Source organism: Triplophysa dalaica, chromosome 13, assembly GCF_015846415.1.
Source record: "Triplophysa dalaica isolate WHDGS20190420 chromosome 13, ASM1584641v1, whole genome shotgun sequence".
In the NCBI taxonomy this organism is placed as follows: Eukaryota; Metazoa; Chordata; class Actinopteri; order Cypriniformes; family Nemacheilidae; genus Triplophysa; species Triplophysa dalaica.
This window is the reverse complement of record NC_079554.1, coordinates 21,885,388-21,911,182: the sequence shown is the minus strand read 5'-3', so window position 1 is coordinate 21,911,182 and position 25,795 is coordinate 21,885,388. Positions and strand designations below refer to the sequence as shown.

General features: G+C 42.3%; 2 protein-coding genes across 2 annotated transcripts; one reads left to right on the top strand and one right to left on the bottom strand.

Moving 5' to 3' along the window:
* Positions 1-672: 672 nt before the first annotated feature.
* On the bottom strand, positions 673-7,156 carry ints9 (integrator complex subunit 9). Its single transcript, XM_056765149.1, has 17 exons — positions 6,998-7,156; positions 6,705-6,832; positions 6,416-6,476; positions 6,279-6,341; positions 6,023-6,162; positions 5,852-5,938; positions 5,653-5,773; positions 5,438-5,572; positions 5,214-5,325; positions 4,945-5,125; positions 4,160-4,220; positions 3,918-4,089; positions 3,328-3,452; positions 3,066-3,233; positions 2,754-2,852; positions 2,444-2,581; positions 673-1,058 (listed from the first exon to the last, which is right to left on the bottom strand). Exons 1-17 carry the CDS (start codon positions 7,004-7,006, stop codon positions 882-884), a joined length of 1,977 nt encoding a protein of 658 aa, XP_056621127.1. The 5' UTR covers positions 7,007-7,156; the 3' UTR covers positions 673-881.
* A 464-nt stretch (positions 7,157-7,620) lies between these two features.
* Positions 7,621-25,638, top strand: kif13bb (kinesin family member 13Bb). The gene is made up of 43 exons (XM_056765147.1): positions 7,621-7,735; positions 7,815-7,912; positions 8,336-8,430; positions 8,749-8,842; positions 11,487-11,499; positions 11,648-11,708; positions 11,826-11,918; positions 12,702-12,882; positions 12,960-13,047; positions 13,126-13,260; positions 13,343-13,455; positions 14,119-14,230; positions 14,310-14,522; positions 14,600-14,710; positions 14,781-14,915; positions 15,057-15,187; positions 15,265-15,351; positions 15,540-15,679; positions 15,763-15,991; positions 16,286-16,448; positions 16,600-16,746; positions 17,371-17,520; positions 17,602-17,727; positions 17,805-17,972; positions 18,062-18,219; positions 18,310-18,442; positions 19,041-19,181; positions 19,270-19,299; positions 19,384-19,483; positions 19,571-19,697; positions 19,764-19,819; positions 19,896-20,014; positions 20,081-20,257; positions 20,339-20,431; positions 20,510-20,659; positions 20,754-20,831; positions 21,639-21,692; positions 22,143-22,209; positions 22,661-22,794; positions 23,008-23,067; positions 23,707-23,844; positions 23,932-24,817; positions 24,897-25,638. Exons 3-43 carry the CDS (start codon positions 8,346-8,348, stop codon positions 25,127-25,129), a joined length of 5,709 nt encoding a protein of 1,902 aa, XP_056621125.1. The 5' UTR covers positions 7,621-7,735; positions 7,815-7,912; positions 8,336-8,345; the 3' UTR covers positions 25,130-25,638.
* Positions 25,639-25,795: the final 157 nt, after the last annotated feature.

Below are 25,795 nucleotides of genomic sequence, written 5' to 3'. Positions count from 1 at the left end.
TACGTGGTGATCCAAGTTTACAGAAATGCATGTGAAGTTGTATTTTTATAGATGTGCATTGATGAACTTTGACCTCTGGTGCAGCTGGAGACACAAAAGCCATTGGCTGAATTGGATTACCTACCTATCAGCTGTTCAAACAGTACGTTCTTTTTAGTATGAGTTGGAGTAGTATAAATACATTTCGGACATACTGCGTCCGCCATGTTTTATGGTCATGTGACTCGTATGCTGTTTGACCCAAGATGTTTTAACAACAACCTATATGTGAACGTTAAGAAAAACGAAGTCACGAGAAATTCATTTATTGGCACCTACATTAAAAACAGACGTCTGCCTTAAAGTTTTCTGCTATATTTACTTGATTTACTTCTGAAATTTGACCGTTGCTCAGCTCGCGTGATATCATGGGATAGAAAAGTGTCCATCCGATCCACACTCACCAATCTAGAGCGGAAGTAGTAGACCATGCGGGTATTCCTCGACCAAGTGTTTTTTGCATACTGAGGTTTTGGACATACTATACTATTAGACTGATTTTCGCCTACTATGTAGTGCAGAAGAAGAGGATTTAAGATGCAGCCATAGATTGTATAGGATCAGTTTCACATTAAAAATACACTCTTGAAACATGTTTGGTACAAAGAAAACCCCAAATCAGCCGACAACAAATCTACAAAAAACATTTTATTCCCAAAAATATTTTACAATGATATTAAACAACGAACTAAAACTCCTACTCAAAACTGAATGGCATAATAGCATCCGAGTGTCTGCAAATGAGCAGAACTGAGGTGCTCGAGATCCTGCCATCTGCTGTGCAGTTGAAATAATGCATATAGCGACACTTCAGTCACTGTCAGGGAGAATGTTAGGAGAGGTCAGAGTTTGTGCAGGAAGCGCAGCACCAGGTCTCTCAGGGCGGTGCGCAGAGGTTCATTGTGGTCACAGATGATGTGCGTTCCCTCCTCCTCCAGCTGAATGAGCACATCCTCCGCCTGCAGGTGAAGAATGTGACCGCCTGACGTCTCCTCCACCTTCACCTCCATGATGCCGTTCTAGAGGAGACACACACACACCTCATTTACAGTCTAAAAGATGCTAACGTTAACTTTCAATGATTTTCAGTTAAACATACACACTTGTTAAACCAGACCTTATGTATGTAAGTGAATGTAAATTGAACGGGTCTAAAACTCACAAAATTTGAATCAGGACGGACGGTGAGAAGCTTAAATCCTAAGAGGGAACTTTTAATAAACAAATAAAAGCACAAAAACTGAAAACATTTTAAATGGAAACCTTGCATGTCCAAAGCCAGTGCCTTTCAGGAAATGGGGAAAACGCAGAATTTTATAACCAGGTTATCTAAGCAAAAAAGCTCTTTAATACTTTTTGATGGTTAAATATCAGCAAACCCCACAGACAAACATTAAGGTTGACGAAATACAAAACAGAGATATATTGGGTCATAATATATTATTCCATCCCATTTTTCACCCGGGAGATATCAGACATTTTGCGTTTATGCTGCGGTAGATGCATCAGATATTTACAGCCCTACAGCGGATTTCTTTTGTAGACTTAACCAGTGATGTTTCTCATAACAACATCTGATCTGTGTTTAAGAATTCATCAGGGGAAATGCTTTATTTGATACTTTAATGGTGTTTAGAAAGCATCAGACGCTGGCAAACGGCTCACGGTGGATTTGAGTGTCCGATCTCACGGTTAATGGGTCTGATAACAGCTGCGGTCAAAGCCACAGACTCTCAGAGGGACGTTCGGCACAATCTCCAGCAGATCACTGATGCACGAACCCTCATCAACTATTCTCCCTTTCACAACATCAGCATTGTGTGATCAATGCAACATCCATGTGCAGTATGTCTGTGTGCATCCGAGCCGCTCGTACAGACTCCGTGGGATGATGGGGATGTTGCTATGTGGTTACTAAGGTGTTAATGGACGGCTGCCATGTCATTCTGGTGGGGTCGTATTAGTTCACCGATGAAATAAAATGCTTACAAATACAAGGTTTCTTGATAAAAAGCCAACAGAACTTGCGGTGAGGTGCTTGTTCAGCACTAAAGCGCTTTTCAATAATGAGAAGACTTCATTAGAAAAACACAAAGTCACCTTGACTTGAATTATCTGAGAAATTCTGTTTCCCTTTTCATGATCTGTTTGACAATGAAGCAAATGGAAGAGATTCTAGATTTTCTACTGTGTTAACGATGTTACATTTATATCACACCTACTATCTTTGGAAGTGTTTTGGGATCTGTGGAGAAAGAGCAAATCTCGCCGTTCAATAACCTTGACATCAAGCTTCAGTTCTGTTGAACTCATTTCACACGATCGTCTAGACCGAGGAGAACTACAGATCTGAATATACTCAAACACTTTCCTAATGTCAGAATGTGTTGTCAGGACAATGTACCTTGTGTAGTAAAGCCAGGAAAGCTTCCAGAGGAACGGCTCCGGTCAGCAGAGGTTTAGGGTCGAGAACTTCAGGAGGATCCTCCGTCACTCTCTTCCTCTTCTTACTGGGCGGCACCGGAGCGGGTTTGGCGACCGGCTACGACACAAAAACAAACACACAAATGAGTGTGTATGTGAACCGTCACAGGGTGGTTTTTACAGTACGGACCGGGATTAGTTGCGAACATCATATGCTCATTTTAATAAATAAATACATATCAGCAGTGACATGACGCATGTGGGCGGGGCTTGATCTGAACCTCTCTCACCTGCAGCACGTGCTTGTTGTCTTTTGAGTGTAGTACTGCAGATACTGTAGCCACAGAAACACCCGTCTTCATCTCAGACAGAACCAGAGATTTAGCCAGCTGTGTGAAAGACAAAATACACGCTGAACATCACTGGTCAAACCTCCAAATCCATGGGAGATATTCTGATAGACATCAATATTGTTTTGACCACCTATACAAATACTGACTTCATGTCTTATTTTTCAAATATAAGTGAATTTCTTTTCATTTCACACAAACTTAATCCGAGTCATTCTTGATCAGATGGCATGTCTCTGGGGCGGTTCTGACCTCGGGCAGCAGGTGGATACGCTCGTAGCGCCGGCGGAAGGGAAGCCCCAGGACGGAGCAGCGGCGGTACGCCATGGGAGGAGGCTGCAGCTCCAGCATCAGGTCTGTGCGGTGAGGTTGAGCTGGAGGAGGTTGAGTGTACGGCTCGGGACAGACTACGTGAAGAGGCTGATGGGAGAGGTCATTACAGAGAAACATTGATTTCTGGATTATGACACATCACAAAACGCTACAGAAGACAAAGAGATGAGTCAGGCTGTACCTGGATCTCCTTGAGGAGTTTAGACACCTGGTGGAAGTTGAGGCGCGTGTCGATGGGACAGTAAACACACTTCATGGCCAGCGGCTGGTACGGAGCCAGAGCTTCCAGGTAGGAGAAGTCTGGTTCTGTTTGTGATCGAATTAAATCAAAGTTGGCAAGCTAAACTACCACAAAGCTTCTGGGCCAGAAAACACAAAACATCAAATTCTGCCGTTTCGGTTTCCACAGCAACAGCATCCGTAACTGTAGTTTATCAGTGAGACCTTTTCATCTTCATCATCCAAATCATTTTAAGGTTTATTTACACAATTATGAATTAGCATATTCATGTAGGAAAACACTTGTGAGCATGTTAATATCTAAAAATTCTTTAAAGACATCAGTAAGATTAGAAGGGGAGCAAATGGAGACAATCTATATAGGAGGTCATTATTTACAAAAAATATGAATTGAAAGGTAATTTATATATATATTTTTTTAATTTTAATTTTAATAAACTCTAGTTGTATTTCGGACAGATACCACTATATGTAACCAAAGAATCAAAGAAATCATTAGACGTTACAGACTGTGGTGTTTTTGTGACTCACCAGTAAAAATGATGGTGTTCAGGCTGGATTTACCCCACAGTTCCATGAAGTGCACCACATCACCGAACCTCAGCGATGGATGTCCTGTAAACACCACACAGGGCTGACGAAACTCACTGCTGAAGTCTCCGTGAATGCTGGGATAATGCTTCAGTTTATTGGTCTGGATCAGCTGCACAAGAAACACAAACACTGAACATGATGCTGAAACACAGAACGCTGGGATTGGGTTGATGCTTTACCTCAGCGTGAGGGAACGGCGGCTCGGGCAGATAAACTTTAGACTGTTTGTTCTGACACAACCTTCACCAAAACAAAAAAACTGAGTAAATCGGAGAGAAAACACTTCTGACAGCACCAATGATAGTAGTGTACATCAACTAATAACATATCAGTATGGTATAATCTGACATAATATAATAAAGTGCATTGACAACCGAAGCTAAAAATATTAAATGTTTGGTGAAATCAAATATAATCTAGATCTAAATATTATAGGAAAAAATGTTTAACTATAACAATATTACAACAATAAAGTAAAACTTAAGTTCACTCAATTTAAAGTGACTAAAATTCTTAACTGTAAATAAATAAAAACTAAAAGCGAAAAATTTACCTAAAATTAACATTTAAAATATAAAAGTGAAAGCTCAAAATGTTAATACAACTACAAAAAAAATTGAAAATAACTCTGAATAGTATAATATAATGTAATATAGAATAAAATAAAATACAGAATAGTATATCAACAAAAATTGCACCTAACATAAACCTTAAAAAACACCCTAATTATAAAAACCTATAAAATATTTTTATAAAAAAGAATAATAATTTAAAAAAAAGAAAATGCCAAAAGTGCAGAACAAAGTTGCTTAAATTACACTAAAATAAAAATATTTAAAATGTTTTATAAGTGTTTAGAAATGTACAATTAACTAAAACAACACTGATTAGTACAATGCAATTAAGTTTAGTGTAAAATAATACAGATGATCTCAGACATCAGGAGATTCATCTGTGATCTCACCATTCTGCAAAGATCTGTGAGAACTCCAGAGAGCTGTTGGCCACGGGAGAAATGAAGTAAAAGGGAGTGTTGCCCAGGTTAGCCGAGTCCATAAACTGATAGAGACACTCCAGCAGATCATAAATCACCCCAGAGGAATAACACGGAACCAACACGTTCCCTCCGGCACGGATGGTCATCGCTGAGAGAGAGATAGAACAAACACTCACTGGATCACTGACGTTCACACGTGAACTGTTTCTGACATCAGACCGGTGTGAAGAACTCACACAGATTACTGCAAAATTCTCCCAGCATGCCGTCTGGGTTAGCGGTGGGGATCTGGGTCAGGCCTGTCAGTATGAGAACATCGCTGTTCTTCAGTGAGCTCTGGTCCATGGGCTAAAGAACACAACACACGTCTCAGAACATTTTCAGTGTCCAAGTGTGCAGCTGAAGAAACACTTGTGTATGAGAACATCATCTGTGTTATCTGCCCGTGTGACATCATCACCTGAGGGTGCGTGGTGAGCAGCGAAGACCCCGACACGTACGACACTTTCTCATAATGCGACTGAATGATCCAGTTGGAGCTGCCCAAAGAATATCCAGAACTCAGAGGAGAGACCTGAACCGCTCCGAATAACTCCTGAGAGACATAGAGAGAGTCCTGAGAGCTTACACAGCCGGAAATGACAAAAAGTATCAGACACGAGAAGAACAACTCACCACTTTCTGTGAATATCCCACCAGCTGGACTTTACTGAGAGCAGAATTCACCTCCTGCATGCTGTAACATCTCCTCCAGCTGCACACGTCCACAACGTCTTTCAGAGGAGCCGGGAGCAACCTGACGCCATACAAACAAGCAAACATCAGGACCTTCAAGAGTCTCCTTTCAAAATCATATTGAAGCCAGTGCCAGTACTTCTGTATGTCTTTGTTCTTCCAGCAGGTGGCAGTGTGAGCTTTTGGAACCCTCTCCATGAACGCCACCAGCTCCTCCATCAACAGCCTACAGCAAGACACACCGAAATCAACCAAACTGAGCCCTTTAACCCAAAAGAAAGTCTTACATGGGAGCTTTAAGAAAGCACACCTGCCGATCTGTAGGGTGGGTTCTGTGGCGTATACTGTTCCTGTAAACCCTGTGTGTTCTGTGATGTACGGCAGAGCCATCATGCAGTGATAGTTTGATATCAAGATCACATCTATGGTGGAGAGATCCAGCAGTTCTCTCTGAAAAAGTCACGTAATTCCTTTAGTAAAAACATCTTTCTTAATCTCCGTCATCAGTTTATTAAGATCAACGTTTGAATGACATGTTCTTAAAAAGGGGAAATTCAAATATTTACTTCAGGGAGACAAAATTCTGGCTGTGAGTCCACAAACACCCGGCCAGAGCATTCCTTTAACTCCTACAACACACACAAATACACGTTTCAAGGAATGGCATCATTTTCTATCTTGAAAGCTGAGAACAAGCTCTCACTTTTTCCAGGTTGACGGCTCCATCCTTGGACACCCATCCGGGGAGTTTGGATAATCTCGGACTGTAAATTAATGAAACAAAACCAATCTGCATTAGTAGATCAAACAAAGCCACATTATAGCATAAATTATATTTATCTTTCATACTTATGTTTGTGCATAACATGCATGTGAACAATACATAATAGTGAACAATATAAACCATATCAAAATATATGTGGATAACTCAAATGTTATGATGATCATTAAGTATGTTCTCAGACATCTTGACATGAGTCATGTGATCTTACCTGTGAACCAGAGGCAGTGGCAGGAAATACAGTGAAGCTGTGATGTCCAGCCCACAGTCCAGCATGATGGTGGTGGACTTAAACTTCAGCACATTACAGGGAAGAGTCGGGTGACCCGACAGACAGTACTGCACAACACAACACAAGTGAACATAAGTTACACAGGAATGATTCAAGACATGACTTTCATCATGCACAGTCACATAAACAGATAAATATTATACATATATATATATATATATATGTGTGTAGATCCCATTCACGCCTTAATAAAAACCTATCAATATACTCACTAATTTCATGTTCGATCCTTACACAGTGGATAATTCTCTTGTTTTGTTTTCTGTAACACGCATTTGGTGATGTTGTTTTCTTCTGTTGTGTGTCTCTGCGTGAGTGACTCAGCTCGTGACTGACTCATCGCCCTCTAGCGGCAGGAGCGACACCGCGTTACAACTATCAGTTAAAGTTCCTTTTTTCTTTAGTTTTATTAGTTACCAACAAGAGTACGACACGCAGAGAAATGCTTGGTAGAACTCTACTCACACAATACAATAAATTTATATTTCTGTGAAAACCTTCTTGGTGGGGGCGTTTCTTCCGACGAGGAGGCGCCTCTAAACAGATTAGAAACGTAACAGGTGTCACATGATAATGCGTTAAGCAGCGATCTTAAATTGTGACTGTGAAGACATGACTCTCTAGTAACCTTTAGCCTCTTGGTCTATTTAATTTGGCAAAATGTATCGCACACGAATTTTACGTTACGAAACCGTGCCCGCTCAGTGTGTGTTTCGACTTCACGCAGCGCTACGCAGACCGATTAGCGCGTGACACGAAGTATCGCGAGAGCCATTTTAAAACGGGGCTTTCCAGTCGCTCTCGCGATACTCGACGTCGAATGCGTGTCGGTCTGCGCAGCGCCGCATGCAGACTCTCTCACTTTCACGCACGCACAGGCACAGCGCAGGTTTCGTTCGTTCAGTCCCACACCGGCGACACCGGCTCGACAGCTTCGAGAGTTTAACACGGTAAAATGGCGAAAATGAGGAAATGCACTTGTGAAGTTGTCAGTGTTTTAGCGCTAACGAACGCTCGTGTGTTCCGCAGGTCGATGTGACACGCTGGATAATCGTGTCGTTTAATCTGTAATCTGTGCTGGAATGCCACACACAGACCTGTGACGAGGAAATCACTGACTACATCAGGTAAAGTGCTTTTTCTTAATAAAATGTGTGTAATTATGGTATGGTTACCATTAAAACCTATAGAGAAATCTGCTTTGTCATGTTTTGGGTCTCATTCTAATGTAATTTAATGGCGTTTTAATTATTTTCATTTAATATGTAACACCCCACCAATAGAGACCCATAGATACCATTATAAGTTCCATAAAAACTAATACAATTCCCTTTTTATAGCCATTCAATCTATTAGAATTGCTGAAACAATTCCCTGTTGTTTAGTTTCAGCAGAGTTCATACTGTAAAAACATTGTAACACAAACAATGCAACATTGTTTTTAGGATCAAAGTTGGCTTTTATTTTGATATTCAGAGCTTCATGATTCCATCTCCATCATAGACATACAACTGCATGCTTGTTTTGATTTTGTTCATTATGATTCATAGCACACCACAGATGCAGAAGATAATAATGGACGACAGAACTCTAAGTGATTCTAATGTGAAAGTGGCCGTTCGGGTCCGACCCATGAACAGGAGAGGTGAGTCTGCACACATGTGACCATCACGTCTTGTGTTTGGTGCTGAAAGAGCGAGCGTGTTTGATCATTTTTGCACACTGATATGTTAAGGATAATCTTTTCGATTCTTTAAAATACATCAACACGTTCTACACATTTTGCTTGAATGACATCACCATCGAACCCTCTTGTTTTCATCCCCTCCATCCAACCACCTGTCATACGGAGCTCACTTTTCACTTTCCAATAAACGCCTGACGGATGATTCTGGTGTTATTAGAAGCCTTCATGCGAGAGTTCACATGGTGAGCGCTCATGATCATTGCTGTGTTTATACAGAGCGGGACCTGAAGACAAAATGTGTTGTGGATATGGAAGGAAATCAAACTGTGCTGTATCCAGCCAGTGGAAACCTGGGAAAAGGCGACAGCAGGTAAACAGACACCAGGGGTGCGTGGGATTTTGTACACATGACAGTTCTCTAAATCTTACATGAAAAGTTTTCTAGTTAATAACTAGATTTTTCTATATTCTACACAATTAATTTGCAGAATTGTTACGGTGTGACTGTCAGGTGTTGTATGTGGTCGCCTGTGCTTTGCCATGTGGTTGCTAAGATATGGTTCACGATCCAATTGAAATCTTTCTTTTCTGCCCGCGTAGAAAATGAACATCACTACTGCGTATCATTGGTGATGTCAAAGCAAATCGAGTTTAATATTCAGATTTTGTTCAACCCTGTTATTATCATTAACAGTGACACCTTAACAAACAGCACTAATAATACAAGATTTCTGTCTGTCTTTATCAGACGTGTTTTCTTCTGTCCCAACATTCCTTCTCTCCGGTGGCCTTCAGTGTCCATGGAAACACGTGAAAGTTCATTGGCGGGCCAAAAGTAGCCGTAAATACTCGTGATTAAAAACCAAGGAGAATAAATCACTCGTGTTTCTTTTGCTCTTTACAAGTCTCCTAAATACAAAGGACTTATTTAGTAAGTTCCTTTAGTCCGACACGACATCACTTGAATCTTTTTCCACCCAAAAGGGACATTAAAGAGAAACGTGAAGATTTTGAATATTGGCATGAAAAAGATATGTTCAAGGAGTAGTTCACTTTCAATATAAATGTAAATTTATTTAAAACTTTAGAAAAAAAATATTAGTCGAAAAGGAATGAAGGTCGTGATAAAAAAATTCCAGGACTCTTCTCCATATCGTGGACTTCAAGACCAAACGGTTGAAGGTCAAAATGACAGTTTCAGTGCATCTTCAAAGGATATATATGTATATGAGGTGTATAAGTATATATGAGGTGTATATGCTTTATAAACACAAATGCTCGCCTTGCTCTGTTCTGCGCTGGGCGTTCATGACCTCAAAAAATACGAAATTACGTTGAAAATGTCACGCTTGACGTAGAAGGAAGTACAGTGTCAGTGTTTACAAGTTGAACGTGCAAGTTTTCAACATTATTACGTGATGTCATGAACGAGCTTTGCAGAACAGAGCAAGGCGAGCATTTGTGTTTATAAATCATATAAATTTTTTTTTTTTAGAAAATGAGCGATGGTTTCTCTAGATAAGACCGTTATTCATCGTCTGGTTTTAAGTCCTTTGAAGCTGCACTGAAAGTGTCATTTTGACCTTCAACCGTTTGGAGTCCAGTGAAGTTTGTCTTTTCCACTAAAGAAAAAAATACATAAACATCTTAGATGACATGGGGGTGAGTAAATTATCATGAACATTTCTTTTGAAAGTAAACTACTCCTTTAATGAGTATCGCCAGGGTGTTTCTAAAGGATTTTATGGGATTTCTTAGGTGTTGCTTCCATAGTTTGTTGTAAATCCGATATAATACTTTTGAGGATGAATATGAAAGCTAATAATGTTACATCGGTTGTTGGTATTTGAGTCGCTGTAGTTTTAAGGGCTCTCTTTACTCTGCAAACACACACAGATGAGTTTATCTGTCAGCACTAGTTTGTGTATCAGTTGGCGTATGTTTAAACTCTGTGTTTGCGTTTGTTGTTTTCTGTCAGCGTGCAGTTACATGTGTGTGTGTTATATAAAGAGAGACTATTGGATGATCTTTGGCTTCAGTCGTTTCTCCTCATGAATTCCACCTTGTCTCTTTACAAAGGGTGTGTCTGTTTCTCAAGGATCTGGCCCTCCTTCAGGTCACCTGCTCCTGCAGGAATCTCTCTGGATAAATCCAGTCCTGCTCATATTTCGCCCCGAATTCTGAAGACGCGTTTCATCATGAAATCAAAAGAACAAAGTCATATTTACATTTGGTGTCGAAATATGACCCGGAGGAGATTTAGTCCTTCGGCTGTATAACGACGGGTCAAACACATGGAGGGAAACCTTCAGGTTGTGTTCCTGACGTCTGAACTGTCTCCGCTGTACCTTGCAACAGTTTTCAGTGTTTTAACCTTCTGCAAACAGGTTTAACAGGCTTACGCAAGAAAGTTCACCCAAATTCCTCATTAATCCCTTCTGGCAATTAGCTGGTTTTATTGTTCAGCCCACGTTATGTGCAGACAAGTCACGCTCGGCGGTTATCATGTAAATCATGACGATTTTCTTGTGTCTAATGATCATGGTAATGATAGTTTATTTTGGGAAGAAGTGTTTGATGAATGTGTTCTCACACATGGGTTGAGCTGATCTCTACATCAGACAGAAGATCACAGAAAGAAAGTGAAACCCGAAAGGTTGTCTCCATAAAACTTTATAGGTTTCATGGGAAAAAACATAAAAAGGAACGGTGCTGCATGACCAATTTCCATATTTCACAAAGCACACTGTAGGTTTTTGTGATGTTTGTTACTCATACTTGTGTTAGTATCAGACTTCCGTAAATAATCCGCCCTTCTCTCTTGACTCGGATCGGTTAAAAACCGCTAAACAACAAGATTAAACATGTCAGAAGATGCAGGCAACCATCTACAACACTCGAGCATCATTGCTCCTCACTTCAAAAATGACAGAAATGTAGTTTGTTTTGTTCATTTCTGCATGTGATTGTTGTTTCATCTATTAATGTTTCAATGTTCTTTTTCATAAATACAGGGCCAAGCCGAAGGTGAGTCCTCACGTCTGTTCTGCATTATATTATGATCACAAATCTATTCATTACCGTCTCTGAATAATGTGTGTTATGTTTAATAAGCATGTGAAATTGACACGAGGCCATGTGGGTGTTGCATGATATTTCAAATGTTTTCTTGCAGGTCTTCGCGTATGATTATTGCTTCTGGTCTATAGATGAGACTGAGGTCACCAAGTTTGCAGGTCTGTCTGTTGATTTATTTACAAGCTTGTATTATTGCTTCTGTTCAAACTGATCTACCAGATTGATTTATTATGATAGTTGAAATGTGCACATCTAATTGCTTATGAACGTCACAGGTCAGGATGTGGTGTTTCAGTGTCTTGGAGAGAGTCTTCTGGACAGCGCTTTCCAGGGATATAACGCCTGTATATTTGCATATGGCCAAACAGGTACACATACATGTTATTTTGCGGGGTAATTTGTTATTAATATTCTTAATTAGCTTTTATTTTTATTAATTTATTTATACCATGGTCTGTCTGAATATTAGATTGTGATCACTGTTGTTCTAAAACCTTGGATCTCCAAATTCACTGTTTTTCAGGAAATGGAAAAACCAACTGTGTTGTCAAAGTTGACAAGCACTTTTCATTACTCCTAATTGGTTAAGCATTTGCAAAACCCAGTGACAAACGTAAAGGGTGACCAATAATAATAATAATAATGATTTTTGGCAAAATGGAGATAAAAGGTTTTAGAAGGACAACAGAGATATTTAGTTAAAATTTACTTAATTTTGTATAAACATAGTTATATTGGTTTCATTTATAGATATAGGTTTTAGTTCTTTTTTTATTTTTTATTTCCAGTTAATAATTTAAGTGTCTCACCCAAAATTTGTTTCAGTTTATTGCTGACTCTGCAAAGGCAACATATCTTATTAAAATTTTTAAGTTGTCAAATAATATTTAGATCTATATTTTATTTCATTTCAGTTAACAGAGATGTTTTAGTAATTTTTATCAGTTTTATTTTACGATAATATCTGTTATCTAGTTTACTTGCTTATATTTGGCATCAAACAGCATTCTGACAGATTTGAGTTTTTCATGACTAATAAAAACGTTCTGATCTCATTGGCTCAACCTCCTCCCAAATATGGGGCGGTGTCTATCCGGATTCTGATTTCTGATTGGCTCCTGTCGTGTTCTCTTTGTGTTGATTGGCTGAAGGCTCTGGAAAGTCCTACACGATGATGGGAACGGCCGAGCAGCCGGGTCTGATTCCACGGCTCTGCAGTTCTCTGTTTGAGCGTACGGTTCAAGAGCAGCGGGAGGGTGAGAGCTTCGCCGTGGAGGTCTCTTTCATGGAGATCTATAATGAGAAGGTGCGAGATCTTCTGGATCCTAAAGGGTGAGGACAAGCGTCTTTGTGCTGGAAGTGTTTGAATTGCATTACTTATTAAAATCGAGTAACATATTTTTTTTCAGGAGCCGACATGCTTTGAGGGTCCGGGAGCATAACGTGTTGGGGCCGTACGTGGACGGTCTGTCTCGACTCGCTGTGACCAGCTTAAAGGTTCTTTGACCTCCAACATTTCGTTTATTCATCTTCCTCTTGTTGAAAGTTTTTAGAGTTTCATGTTTTGTATTTCAGGACATTGAGTCGCTGATGTCCGAGGGGAATAAATCTCGCACCGTGGCGGCCACAAACATGAATGAGGAGAGCAGTCGCTCACACGCCGTGTTTAACATCGTTCTGACTCACACACTCAGAGACCTGAAGACTGGGGTGACACACACATCACTGACACCACACAAACTTTAACTTCATTCTCCAGCGTGATGTGTGATTTTTGAAATGTTTGTTTCAGACGAGTGGAGAGAAAGTGAGTAAACTCAGTCTGGTGGATCTGGCTGGTAGTGAGAGAGCAGATAAAACAGCAGCTGCTGGAGAGAGACTGAAAGAAGGCAGCAATATTAACAGGTCATACACACACACACACACACATTCAGCCACACATACTCACAGATACAACCAGACCCAAGGAGACCTTGTGAGGGTCTGTCAAAAGTTTACACACACACTAAAAAACTCTCACATACACACTCATACACACGCATGCACACACACTTAAACACGCACACTAACATACTCTAACATAGACATGCACACACACACACATACACATACATATACACTCATGCACACACATACACACGCATGCACACACATAAACACACGCACACTTACATACTCTCACATAGACATGCACACTCACACATACACACATACACCCATACACATGCATACACACACAAACACACACACCTAAACACGCACAATTACATACTCTCATAGACATTGACACACATACACACACACTCACACGTGCCCACACAAACATGCATACTTGCACACACACTTGCTCACACATACACACACACCTAGTCTGTTTCAAAACAATTGTCCCTAATTATCCCCGATGAAACTTATTATAATCACTGTAGATCTAAAATAAATAGTTTAAACAATTTTTTTAGTAATTTACTGCCTTATTCTCTATGAAACTATAAAGTATAACCTGAGTGCTGAACAGTAGATCTACACAGTGTTGGTGTCATGTTATACGTGTGTGTGTGTTTGTAGATCTCTCACTACACTGGGCTTGGTGATCTCAGCTTTAGCAGAGCAGGGCGCTGGAAAAAACAAGAGTAAATTTGTTCCCTACAGAGATTCTGTGCTCACGTGGCTGCTGAAGGTGATCACATCTTTACAATAGAGATGATAGGAATGCTTTGGCTTGGTTTGCGCTGATGTCATTTCCTCTCTGTATGCAGGACAGTTTAGGAGGAAACAGCCGTACGGCTATGGTGGCCACGGTGAGCCCTGCGGCCGACAACTACGAAGAAACTCTCTCAACGCTGAGATACGCCGACCGGGCCAAAAGCATCGTCAATCACGCCGTGGTCAACGAAGACCCCAACGCCCGCATCATCAGAGAGCTTAGAGAGGAGGTGGAGAAACTGCGCAGTCAGCTGACGGAGGCCGAGGTGATGCGCGCAGACACGCCTCGCGTGACTTTTGACCTTTAGCAGAGGTTTAACCTTGTGCGTTTGTGTTCGGTCAGTCAATGAAGGCTCCCGAGCTCAAAGAGAGACTGGAGGAGTCTGAGAAGTTGATCCAGGAGATGACGGAGAGCTGGGAGGAGAAGCTCAGGAAGACGGAGGAGATCGCACAGGTGAGACTTTCTCCAAATAGGTTTGCGCGCGTGTGTTGTCGCTGGCTGAGAATGAGTTTCTCGTCTGCAGGAGAGACAGAAGCAGCTGGAAAGCTTGGGGATTTCTCTGCAGTCGTCCGGGATCAGAGTCATCGATGATAAATGCTTTCTGGTCAATCTGAATGCTGACCCCGCCCTCAACGAGCTCCTCGTCTACTATTTAAAGGTACAGGAGACTTTTTTTTGCAAAATCCTTACGGTCAGTTTTCGTCTTCTCTTGATTTACAAGAAATCGAATCATTTTGCGTCAGTGTGGTTTTAGAAATGGTACGTTAGATTTGTTGGATTTGTTTATGTGTTGATACAGGAACACACGCGTGTGGGCTCTGCGGACTCTCAGGACATTCAGCTGTGTGGTTTGGCGATAAACCCAGAGCATTGCGTGATAGACATGAAGCCAGAGACAGGTGTAACGCTCACACCAAAGAGAAACGCCCGGTAATATCACTTCTAATCCAATCACAAGTGTTCAGTGCTGAATGCAGCCACTATCACGTCTGTCTGTCTGTCTGCAGGACGTGTGTGAATGGGGCTGCCGTCTCTTCTCCTGTTCAGTTACATCACGGAGATCGAATCCTCTGGGGAAACAACCACTTCTTCAGGTCTGTGAGATCCATCTCCAATCGGCCAATCAGAGACCTCCCTTTGATGTCATGTTTTACAATGCATTGGACATTAAAAACATTTGAAAGATGGTTCAAAATATCGTTTCTTGACTTTGTTATGAAGGTCGCTGTCCATTATGAGACGCGACGTAAACACTGCTGGTACATTCTGTGTTGTCTGTCAGGATTAGCATGTCTCATGTGTATCGTGGCGAGGAGGCCGGTGTGATGAAGGCTGCTCTGAACACTGAGCTCAGTCATGACTCCAGCATCAGTTTTGAGTCTGCGCAGACGGAGGTGATGATGAAAGCGTTGGAAAACAATGGTGAGATGAACGCACATCTGCTTTGCTCTGTTTATAAGATACAGGCTTTAGTGCTCATTACAGCATCTCTCTCTTTCTCTCAGATCCCTTGCAGTCAGTTGTTCATTCTCTCGAGCGCAGACACGAGGAGGAGAAACGCTCGGCTCTGGAGCGCCAGCGGCTCATGTACGAGCAGGAGCTGCACCAGCTGCGCAGACGGCTGTCATCAGAGCTGCACACGCAGAGCTCTCATCCACAGAGACACAGAAGCACTGAACATCTCAACATGACCTCAAACACACAGAGCAGACTGCAACAGTGGAGTGAAGAGAGGTGAGAAATCACACACACACATTACACACATTATACTTTACACACACATTACACAAACGCACACACACAGATTACACACACACACATTATACTACACACACACATTACACATCACACGCAGCCGTGCACACATACACACATTATACTTTACACACACTACACACTCAGAAATCACACACATTTTCTTTGTGTGTCTTGTTTTGGTTGTCAGGGTAAAGAAAAACCCAAATAGATAAAAGTGATGCAGAATGAAGAGGTCTGAAATGTGTGTTGTGTTGTGTTGTGTCGTGTCAGGGAAGCTTTGATGAGTCGGACTCTTCGTAAGCTCAGAGATCAGATTGTGAGAGCAAATCTTCTGGTGCAGGAGGCTGGAGTCATCTCTGAAGAGCTCAACAAGAAAACTGAATACAGAGTCACTCTACAGATACCTGCAGCTAACCTCAACGCCAACCGCAAGGTCAACACACACTCTGTCTCTCTCTCTCTGTCTGTGTGTGTGAGGTTTGAGGTTTATTGCTGTGGTATGAAGAACTGATCTCTCTGCCTGTGCTCTCCATGTTAAAGTTGACAAGAGTTAAAACACAGAAGTGTTGTTGTGTGTTGTGCAGCGCGACTCTGTTCTGAGCGAGCCGGCGGTGGAGGTGAGGAGGAGGAGTAAAGGCAAACAGATCTGGGCCATGGAGAAGATGGAAAACAGACTGGTGGATATGAGAGAACTCTATCAGGAGTGGAAAGACTTTGATGAAGACGATCCTGTACGTCAAACCGCACTAGAACAACAACAACAACAAAACAACAATCATTTGCTGCATAAATAACACACAGATTTAGACTTTTTAACAAATAGCATTCTGAACGATTTATACGCTTTTTTCTCCGGTAATACGAGTCCCCTTGAGTGTGTGTGTATTTATGTTTAACTCCCCAGCGGTCACAAACACACATTCTTCAAACACACACACTCCAAAAACATTACACACGCCCCAAAAACACAAGGCACACAAGTGCGCACACTGCTTACACAAACATACGCACTCCGAACACACACTCTTCAAACACACTACACAAACACACAATTTTAAAACACTGCATAAACACACGCTCCATGAACACTACACACAAGCACATACACATTCAAACTCTAAAAACACTACACACACACTGCAAAAAATCCCACACCAAACATTCTTCAAACGCACTTTACACACATTCAAAAACACTACACACAGCAAGCATTCTTCAAACACACTACACGCACACTTTATTGCCAGATTTTCTTGCGCACAAAAGCAATCTTCCCGGATGGTTGAAGTGTCCTGTACACACATTTAAACACAACAGCAAGATGTGTCACATTCTCTTCTGGTCTCTCTGCACAGGTCATGCGCTCTTACTTCAAGCGTGCTGATCCGTTCTTTGACGAGCAGGAGAATAACAGTCTCATCGGTGTGGCGAACGTCTTCCTCTCCTGTCTGCTGTATGACGTCCGGCTGCAGTATGCAGTACCCATCATCAATCAGAAGGGGGAGGTGTGTGAACCAGACCAGCAAAATCCCACCAGCATGTTTTATTCAGAATGCTGATGTCATTGGTGTGTATGTGCGCTTCAGGTCGCAGGTCGGCTTCAGGTCGAGGTCGAGCGTGGGATTGGCGGGCCGGAGGAGCGTGAAGCAGAGGGAGGAGACTCCGAGACCACAGCAGACGGCGAGACGCAAGAACGCAAATTTACATGCATGGTGGGTAGAGGAGGTCTGTCCCTACTACACAGATGCTTCATCACGGGTCAATGGTGAATTGTGTCGTGTGTTTCCAGATGAAGATCTTACAGGCGACAGGATTACCTCAGCACCTCTCAAACTTCGTGTTCTGTCAGTATCACTTCTGGGATCATTCAGAAGCTGTGGTCATAGCTCCCGAGGTGAACCTGAGCGCCGTCAGCAGTAAAGAGCCGCAGAGATCCGTCGTCTTCAATAACTGCAAGGTTCACCACACTCGCTTCAATATGTTGTCCATTAGCAAATGTTTCTCGTCGAGAAGCGTGTGTGTCAACACATTTCTGTGTGTCGGTAGAAGCTGGAAGTGACGGCGACAGAAGATTTCCTGGAGTTTGTGACAGACGGCGCTGTGGCTGTTGAGGTTTACGGTCACAAGCAGTCAAACCCGCGCAGAAATCTGGCACTATGGGATGTGGGGGTGATCCAGTCGAAGAGTCGCTCGCTCAGAGAGAGGCACTACATCAACAATTACATCATCTTCTAGTGCACATTATTCTCAGATTTCTTCTCGGTTTTTAATCTTCTCTTGTGTGTGTTGTGCAGGTGGAGTGAGGTGACGCGCAGGCTGGAGCTCTGGGTGCAGATTCTGGAGCTGAATGATGTAGGAGAGTTTGTGCCGGTGGAAGTTCAAGCAGCTAAAGATGTCCATACGGGAGGAATCTTTCAACTGAAACAGGTGTGTGTGTGTGTCTGTGTCTCTGGTGTGTATATGTGTGTGTCTGTGTGTTAACTTTTAGGGACACTTCAAGTTTTCTATTGAAAAAAAGGTAAATAAACATGCGTTATGGATGTGACAAAAAAGGGAAAAGCTTTTTGGGAGATGATCAACTTTGTAAGATTTCTGTAAATTAAAATGCACAATCGTGATTGAAATATGTGGAGACGGGATGCCTCTTTATAGAACCAAAAATAGTTGCTTCATTTATTGAGGAATATGTAGCGTTATGGATGTGACACTCCCGAAAATGTCCCTTACCTAATTGTAAAAAAGCATTCGCTAAAAATAAAACAAATGCTTTAAAACTCAAAGAGAGATCTCACGAGGATATTTAAACCACCAAATCAAAATATCTACGATTTTTCATGCTAAGGTCGACATTTTCACAGAAAAGCCCATATTTCTTTTTAGTTGGTTATTTTAATAATGAATACATCTGCATTCTAGATGTCCAAGCTCCAAATGATTTTATGGTTATAAGCAGTGAACGGTGTGTCTTGATTATAATCAGCCGTTTACAGTAGAAACACTGGATATGGTGTGTGTGTGTGTTTAGGGTCAGACGCGGCGTGTTCAGGTCTCCGTGCGTTCGGTTCAGGATTCTGGGACAATGCCGCTCATCACAGATTCTGTGCTCAACATCTCCATCGGTAACGTGGAGGTCCATCACATCCAGCCTAACAGAACCCCTCCGAGGGTAAAACCTTCACTCAATGATAATCATTCAAAGATCATTTCTTCATCATCACGTCCTTCTGAACCTCCGTCTTCTTGTTGTTTTGCAGGTGGGAGATAAAGACGCAGACAGTTATCAGGTACAGACCCGTTTGTGTAAACTCGCGGCACTCTTCTGCTCCCGCTCTGGGTTTTAAGGACGTTCTGTGTGTTTTGAACCGCAGGAAGTGGATCTGGAGAGACTCCGAGCGCAGTGGCTGACGGCTCTAACCAAACGGCAAGAATATCTGGACCGCTGTCTCCAGGAAGTCGTCTGCAAGCAGGGTAAGTCTCCGGGCACACGTGCTGGTCTGTCAGCGAGGTGTTAGATGTCAGAGATTTAAAAAGGCCGTGTTGTCTGGCTGTGCGTAGATAAATCTGAGGAGGACGTGGAGAGCGAGTCTCAGCTCCTGGAGTGTCGACTGACGCTCACCGAGGAGAGAAACGCGGTGTTGGTACCGTCTCCTGGCAGCGGGATCCCAGGAGCTCCAGCGGAGTGGTGAGCGTCTTGTCTTGAACATCACCGAGCTCACATTGATCTCTCTCATGTGTGCTGTCTCTGCAGGGTTCCTGCTCCAGCAATGGAGACTCACGTCCCCGTCATCTTCCTCGATCTGAGCGGTAAATGTTTGGCGTTTTCAAAGATTTCACGTCGTCCTAGAAATGGCGTCACTTACGTTTGTGTTTGGATCCGCAGCCGACGACCTCCACGATCATCTCTCCACTCCTCCGGCCGGAGGCCAGGATGCCGTTTTGAGCAGAGAGGACGAGGACGACTTCATGGACTTGCAGATCGTCCGACACTACGAGGATGAGGTAACGAGTCCACATCCTGACGCTCGGTGAAGCCAGACAAGTTCTGATGTCACTCTCTGCTCGCAGGTGAAGGCTGAGGCATCGTGGGATTGTACGGTTCACGAGTGTCCCGAGCTGAGTCGAGCGGGCGGGCAGGAACACAGAGTTTATCTCACAGTCTCCACCAGCGTTCTGCTCAGCCACCCGGCGCGCATGCAGCTCGTCCTGCGCAAACGCATCTGCGTCAACATCACGGCACGACAGGTCTGACGTTTGACGTTTGACAACACGGCTGTTTGATGTTTCTGTGATTTGACATTTGATTGACATGATGTGATTGTGCAGGGTTTCGCTCAGAGTCTTCTCAGGAGGATTTCACATCGCAGCTCGGTTCACCGCTGTGGAGTCACGTTTGACGTAGTCTCCAATATTCCAGGGGTATGTCGAGCCTCTCTGAATTCTGTGCATTTCCCTTTCGTCTGCACGTTTAAGAGATGTTTTGTCATGGACGCACAGGAGATGCAGAGCTCGGAGGACAGAGAGACGCTGGCGAGATTGGCCACCAGCGCTGAGAACTCCGGCGCTCACAGTGAGGCTGCCATAGAGAAATATCTGAGGAGTGTGTTAGCGGTGGAGAACGAGCTGACGCTGGACCGCCTCAGACAGGTGTGTGTGTGTGTGCACGTCGCCATCATGTGTGTCGTGTGTTATACTGCATGTTTTTATGTGTGTGGAATGTTTGTGTTGTGTGTGAATTCAGGAGGTTTCCGTGCGGGAGCATCTGCAGGAAAAAGGAAAAATCACCAAACGTGCCGTCAGTTCACCCAGTGTTAACAGAGTAAGACGCACACACACACACAAGAAACACACACACGAAACACAGACAAGAAACACACAAACATTGCACACACACACAAACACACACAGAAGAAACACACACATGAAACACAGACACAAAACACACACATATACATGAAACAAGAAACACACACACAGAAGAAACGCACACATAAAACACACACACGAAACACACACACATATATGAAACAAGAAACACACAAACATAACACACACACAGAAGAAACACACACACATACATGAAACAAGTAACACAGAAACATTGCACACACACACAAACACACACAGAAGAAACACACATGAAACACAGACATGAAACACACACACATACATGAAACAAGAAACACACAAACATTACACACACATACATGAAACAAGTAACACACAAACATCACACACACACAGAAGAAACTCACACATGAAACACACACACAAAACACACACACTTATATGAAATAAGAAACACACACACACAAGAAATGCACACATTAAACACACACACGAAACACATACACATATATGAAACAAGAAACACACCCACACAAGAAAAGCACACAAAACTCACGCACGCACGCACACACACACACACACACACACACACATGAAACACATGAAACACACAAGAAACACACATACAAAACATGAAACGCACACACACGAAACAAAAAACAACACATAAAACCAACGCACACACACATTATACACACAAGAAACACACACATATGAAACACACAAAACACAGACACACATGAAACACAAACACAATCTCTGTGTCTGTATGTTTCAGCTGTCTGGCAGCAGGAAAGATCTGATCGACAGCCAGAACTCAGAAGAACACAGAGTAAGAAAAGCATTCAACTGTTTCTGTTGAGATTTCTTTATTAAAAACAGAAATCCATCAACTATTCTATGAATTACATTTAAAAAAATGATCAACAACGTGTTTAACACATCAAGTCCTCATGAAGGCAAAATTACATTTAGGTATCAGTAAATCTCCAGATGTTAACATAAACTAACTCTAAACAATACATCTGCACCATTCACATGAACAATTTTATTTAACATTAACTCAAAATTTGAATTTGCTCATTGTTCATGTTAGCTAATGCAACACCTTATAACAAAGTGTTACAAAAGTGAAAAATAAAGAAAAGGATTAATGCTGTCCTCATGAAAAACATTTACCGTCTGAAATGGCTGCGGTTGTATTTGTTACTGAATTTTCCTATTGCACGTTTCTTTTTGAGTTTTGGTGATCGTCTGTTCAGTCACATGTTGTGTTTGTCAGGTTTCCACATCACACACAAAGAGTTCCTCACATTCACCATCATCACACACCCAAAGTCCTGAGTCAGGTAAAACATCTTCAGTTGTTTCTCTTCTTTGACAGAGATGAATGTCACTTCATCTGTACATGAGCACATGACACAGTACAGCAAAACAAAACCAAAGAATAACTACATATGTCATATAAAATATGACAAACCCAAGCGCTGGTTCAAATGAATCTTGAAATATTCGACCCCATCACTATCCAGGAAAGGTTTATTTAAAGCCAGCCGTCGAGTTAAAATAATCTCCAGTTACTCCCTCAGACGAACAATCCTCAGAAACTATAGAAATGTACTTTTCCATCATTTCCCATGTTGCAGGACATCTTGAGGTTCATCTGTTCTGTGTTTCTGTGGTTTGTGCTCATCACTTCTCAGCTTCAGTAGTTTTCTGTCTATATTTGTGTATTTATCTGTTGCCTCAGATGAGTTTCATGCTTCTCTATTTCTTGACCCCGCTTCACTGTCCCTGCAGGTCTCTCAGGATCAGCTGCATCTTATTTCTCCCCAGTTAAAGCTCTCGTGTCTCCAGTGCCAAAGATGATCATGTCTCTGTTATCTAAGAAAGAAGAGAAGAAAGATCCGTCACCACCGGCTGTCTTTGAGCGGGTGACAACCTCTTTACACTTTACACCCACATATCTCCTGTTCCTTCATCTCGTGTTTTTGAATTATTAATAAAAAATGTTTGCTTGTTATTGTGTTTGAATATATATTTTTGGATTCAATGATTATAAATTAATTATTTCATTTGCAGTCAACAATCGAAAGATTTTTGCCAAAAATATTAAAGACATTTTTTTACCTTTGAACTTGTCTTAGAATCTCCCCCGTATTGTCATAGAGTCTGTTAGTCTTGAGGACCTCAGCAGCTGTCAGCAGGTAAATCTCTTCGTTTAGAGCTTAAATGGAATAAAATAATATACTCCACAACGTTTAATAAAAGTGTGAAATGTGGTAACTTGGTAAATAATGGATATGTTATACGATGATGTTTTTTGTAAACTCAATAAATATATTTAAAAACTGACAATAATATAACGCATTATGATATGGTGTTTATTCAGATCCAAAACTCGCACGCATGAAAACCACACACACACGCACGGAACACTTCCACGAGTGTAAACACACCCTCGCGAGAGCGCATTTAAGCTCTGCGAGCGTGCACAACAGTATCAGTGCATGGAAACGAATCCCTGCGAATGTGCATTTCTACCCCAGTGCTAAAACGCAGTCAGAGGCGAGCGTGTTAAAAGTGACCAATCAAAATGGGGAGAAGTCTGCCATTGACCCGCCTCCAAAGTCTCAGAAGTCAACTCGACGAGCGAGCAAGAATTGCGAGAGCATAGCGAGAAATGCGCTCTCGCAAAGATGTGTTTAAACTCTTGGAACTGTTCTGCGCGCTTAAATCACGCGTGCGAGTTTTGGGTCTGAATAAACGCCATATATAACCATTGCAGTCTCTGAACTTGTGCACTCGAGAAATGTTGCTGATGTTTTACATTAAAACCTCCACAGGCTCCTGCAGAAGATGCTCTCCCAGCCGGTCAACCGGAGTCTGCGTCATACGTCCCAATTATTTCTGTCATTACTGACCGCAGTGACATCACTGAAGAATCGGATGTTCCTTTAGAAACGACCACTGACGATCAGATGGTATGTGAGATCTTAAAACAAACTTGACCTTGTGTTCGGTCCATTCAGTTCTTCTTTCACTGTATCTGTTCCTGCTGATCTTCTCAGGGTGCAGCTGTCGAGACGTCACGTTCAGAAACGCCCCCTCCTGTCCATTCAGAGGTTGAAGAGGTCCCGCAATCTTCGGTTTCTCCCGCGGATGAGAGTGTTCCACCTCAAGAGATCGACGAGGATCCACCTTCTGTTCTTGTGGAGGACGGGGATCCCAAGCAAAGCCCGGCTGCTGAGTCCACAAACAGTCCTGTCAGCGATGTCTCCAGCGGATACATCTCCACAAGCGTCTCCTCTGCGACTCTCTCCGAATCGCTCATCTTGAATGAGAGTGAAATGGGGAAATTTACAGAAGCCGAACCAGAGACGATCAGTGAGGTTCTGTCGGCGAGAAGCACATCACCTGAAGACTGGACACCGCTTCAACCTGCCAGCCTAGAACACGGAGAACAGACTTCTACAGACGTCCAGAGAGCATCAGAAGAACACGGTCAGGTGTCTCCTCCAGCCGAAAACTTTGAAGTAATCACAAACCCGTCAAACCCTTTAGCATCATCGAAATCATCAGAGCCATCGCTTCCTCCACCACAGCCGCCTGCAAACATCCATCCATCCAAACCTGAGGAACACCGAAAGTCTCTTTCTGCCTCCACCGGCAATCCTTTCCACATCCAGAGAGTGAAGACATCAGGCCTGAAGTCTTTCCTGCACGAGGACGCTAAAGATAAAGACAGCGACTCTTTATCAACATTGAGTTTATCTCAGGAGACACTGGAGATCCTGTCCGATTCAGAGGAAGGCCTTGACGCTCCGCTTCCCGATTGGCTGAAGGAGGGGGAATACGTCACCGTGGGTACCAATAAAACCGGAACGGTCCGTTACGTTGGGCCGGCCGACTTCGCGAAGGGTGTTTGGGTCGGCGTGGAGCTTGATGTTCCTGCAGGTACGCAATTTTCTTTTTTTTGTAATCTTACATCAGTCCAGACGCTTGTGCGGTACTGTATATTTTTCTTTACTTTAAGGTAAAAATGACGGTTCGGTCGGCGGCCGCCAATATTTCCAGTGTAACCCTGGATACGGCGTTCTCGTGAGAACGGATCGAGTCACGAAAGCCACGGGTACGGCTAAAAGACAGAGACAGAAGCGTCAGCAGAACCTGTCAGGATCCAGTCCAAACCTGGCAGCCCTCACAGCGCTGGCCAAAGGAGACGGTGGCGGACGGAAGGGAGACAACAGGAAGTCTTGGCTTAGCTGAAGTGTTAACGTGCCACTGCGAGGATTTGCTGGTACGACTGCAGATGATTTGAAACACTCCCATTTGCTTAAACATATCAACATTACATAGTGCCTTGTGATTTGAGACTGGATTTCAGCCTCAACAAACAGTATTTTGATATTTTGTTTGTGTGTGTATCAGAGAGCATACTCTTTTTTTTTTAAAATGTGTGAAATCAGAATATTAATAGAATAACAATGTTTCGATTCATCAGTTTTAAATTGAACTATATTTTTCGTGCAAACATGTGGTGTTTGATTTATGGAGATTTAAAGTGCCAGACGGTTTTATGAGAGATTGTATTTTAGTAGTCTGTTGGGCTGATTTTATCCTCTCTTGGCTGTGTTCTTTTGTGTTGTTGTCGTCTTTTTAAATGAGTAATTTATGATCAAATTCCTTTTTATTTATTTCGCAGAGCTTATTGACAACATAACGTTGAGATTTTTTTTATTGAAAATTTGAATGAATAAACTCTTATATTATTCATAGTTCATTTTAGTAGTTTATATCACGTTGTGTTTCTGTGTGTGTGCTTGTGCTTCTGTATGTGAGTGTGGTTCTGTGTGTTTTTGTATGGGAGTGTGTCTCTGTCTGTGTGCGTTTCTGCATGTAAGTGTGTTTCTGTGTGTGTGTGTGTGTGTGTGT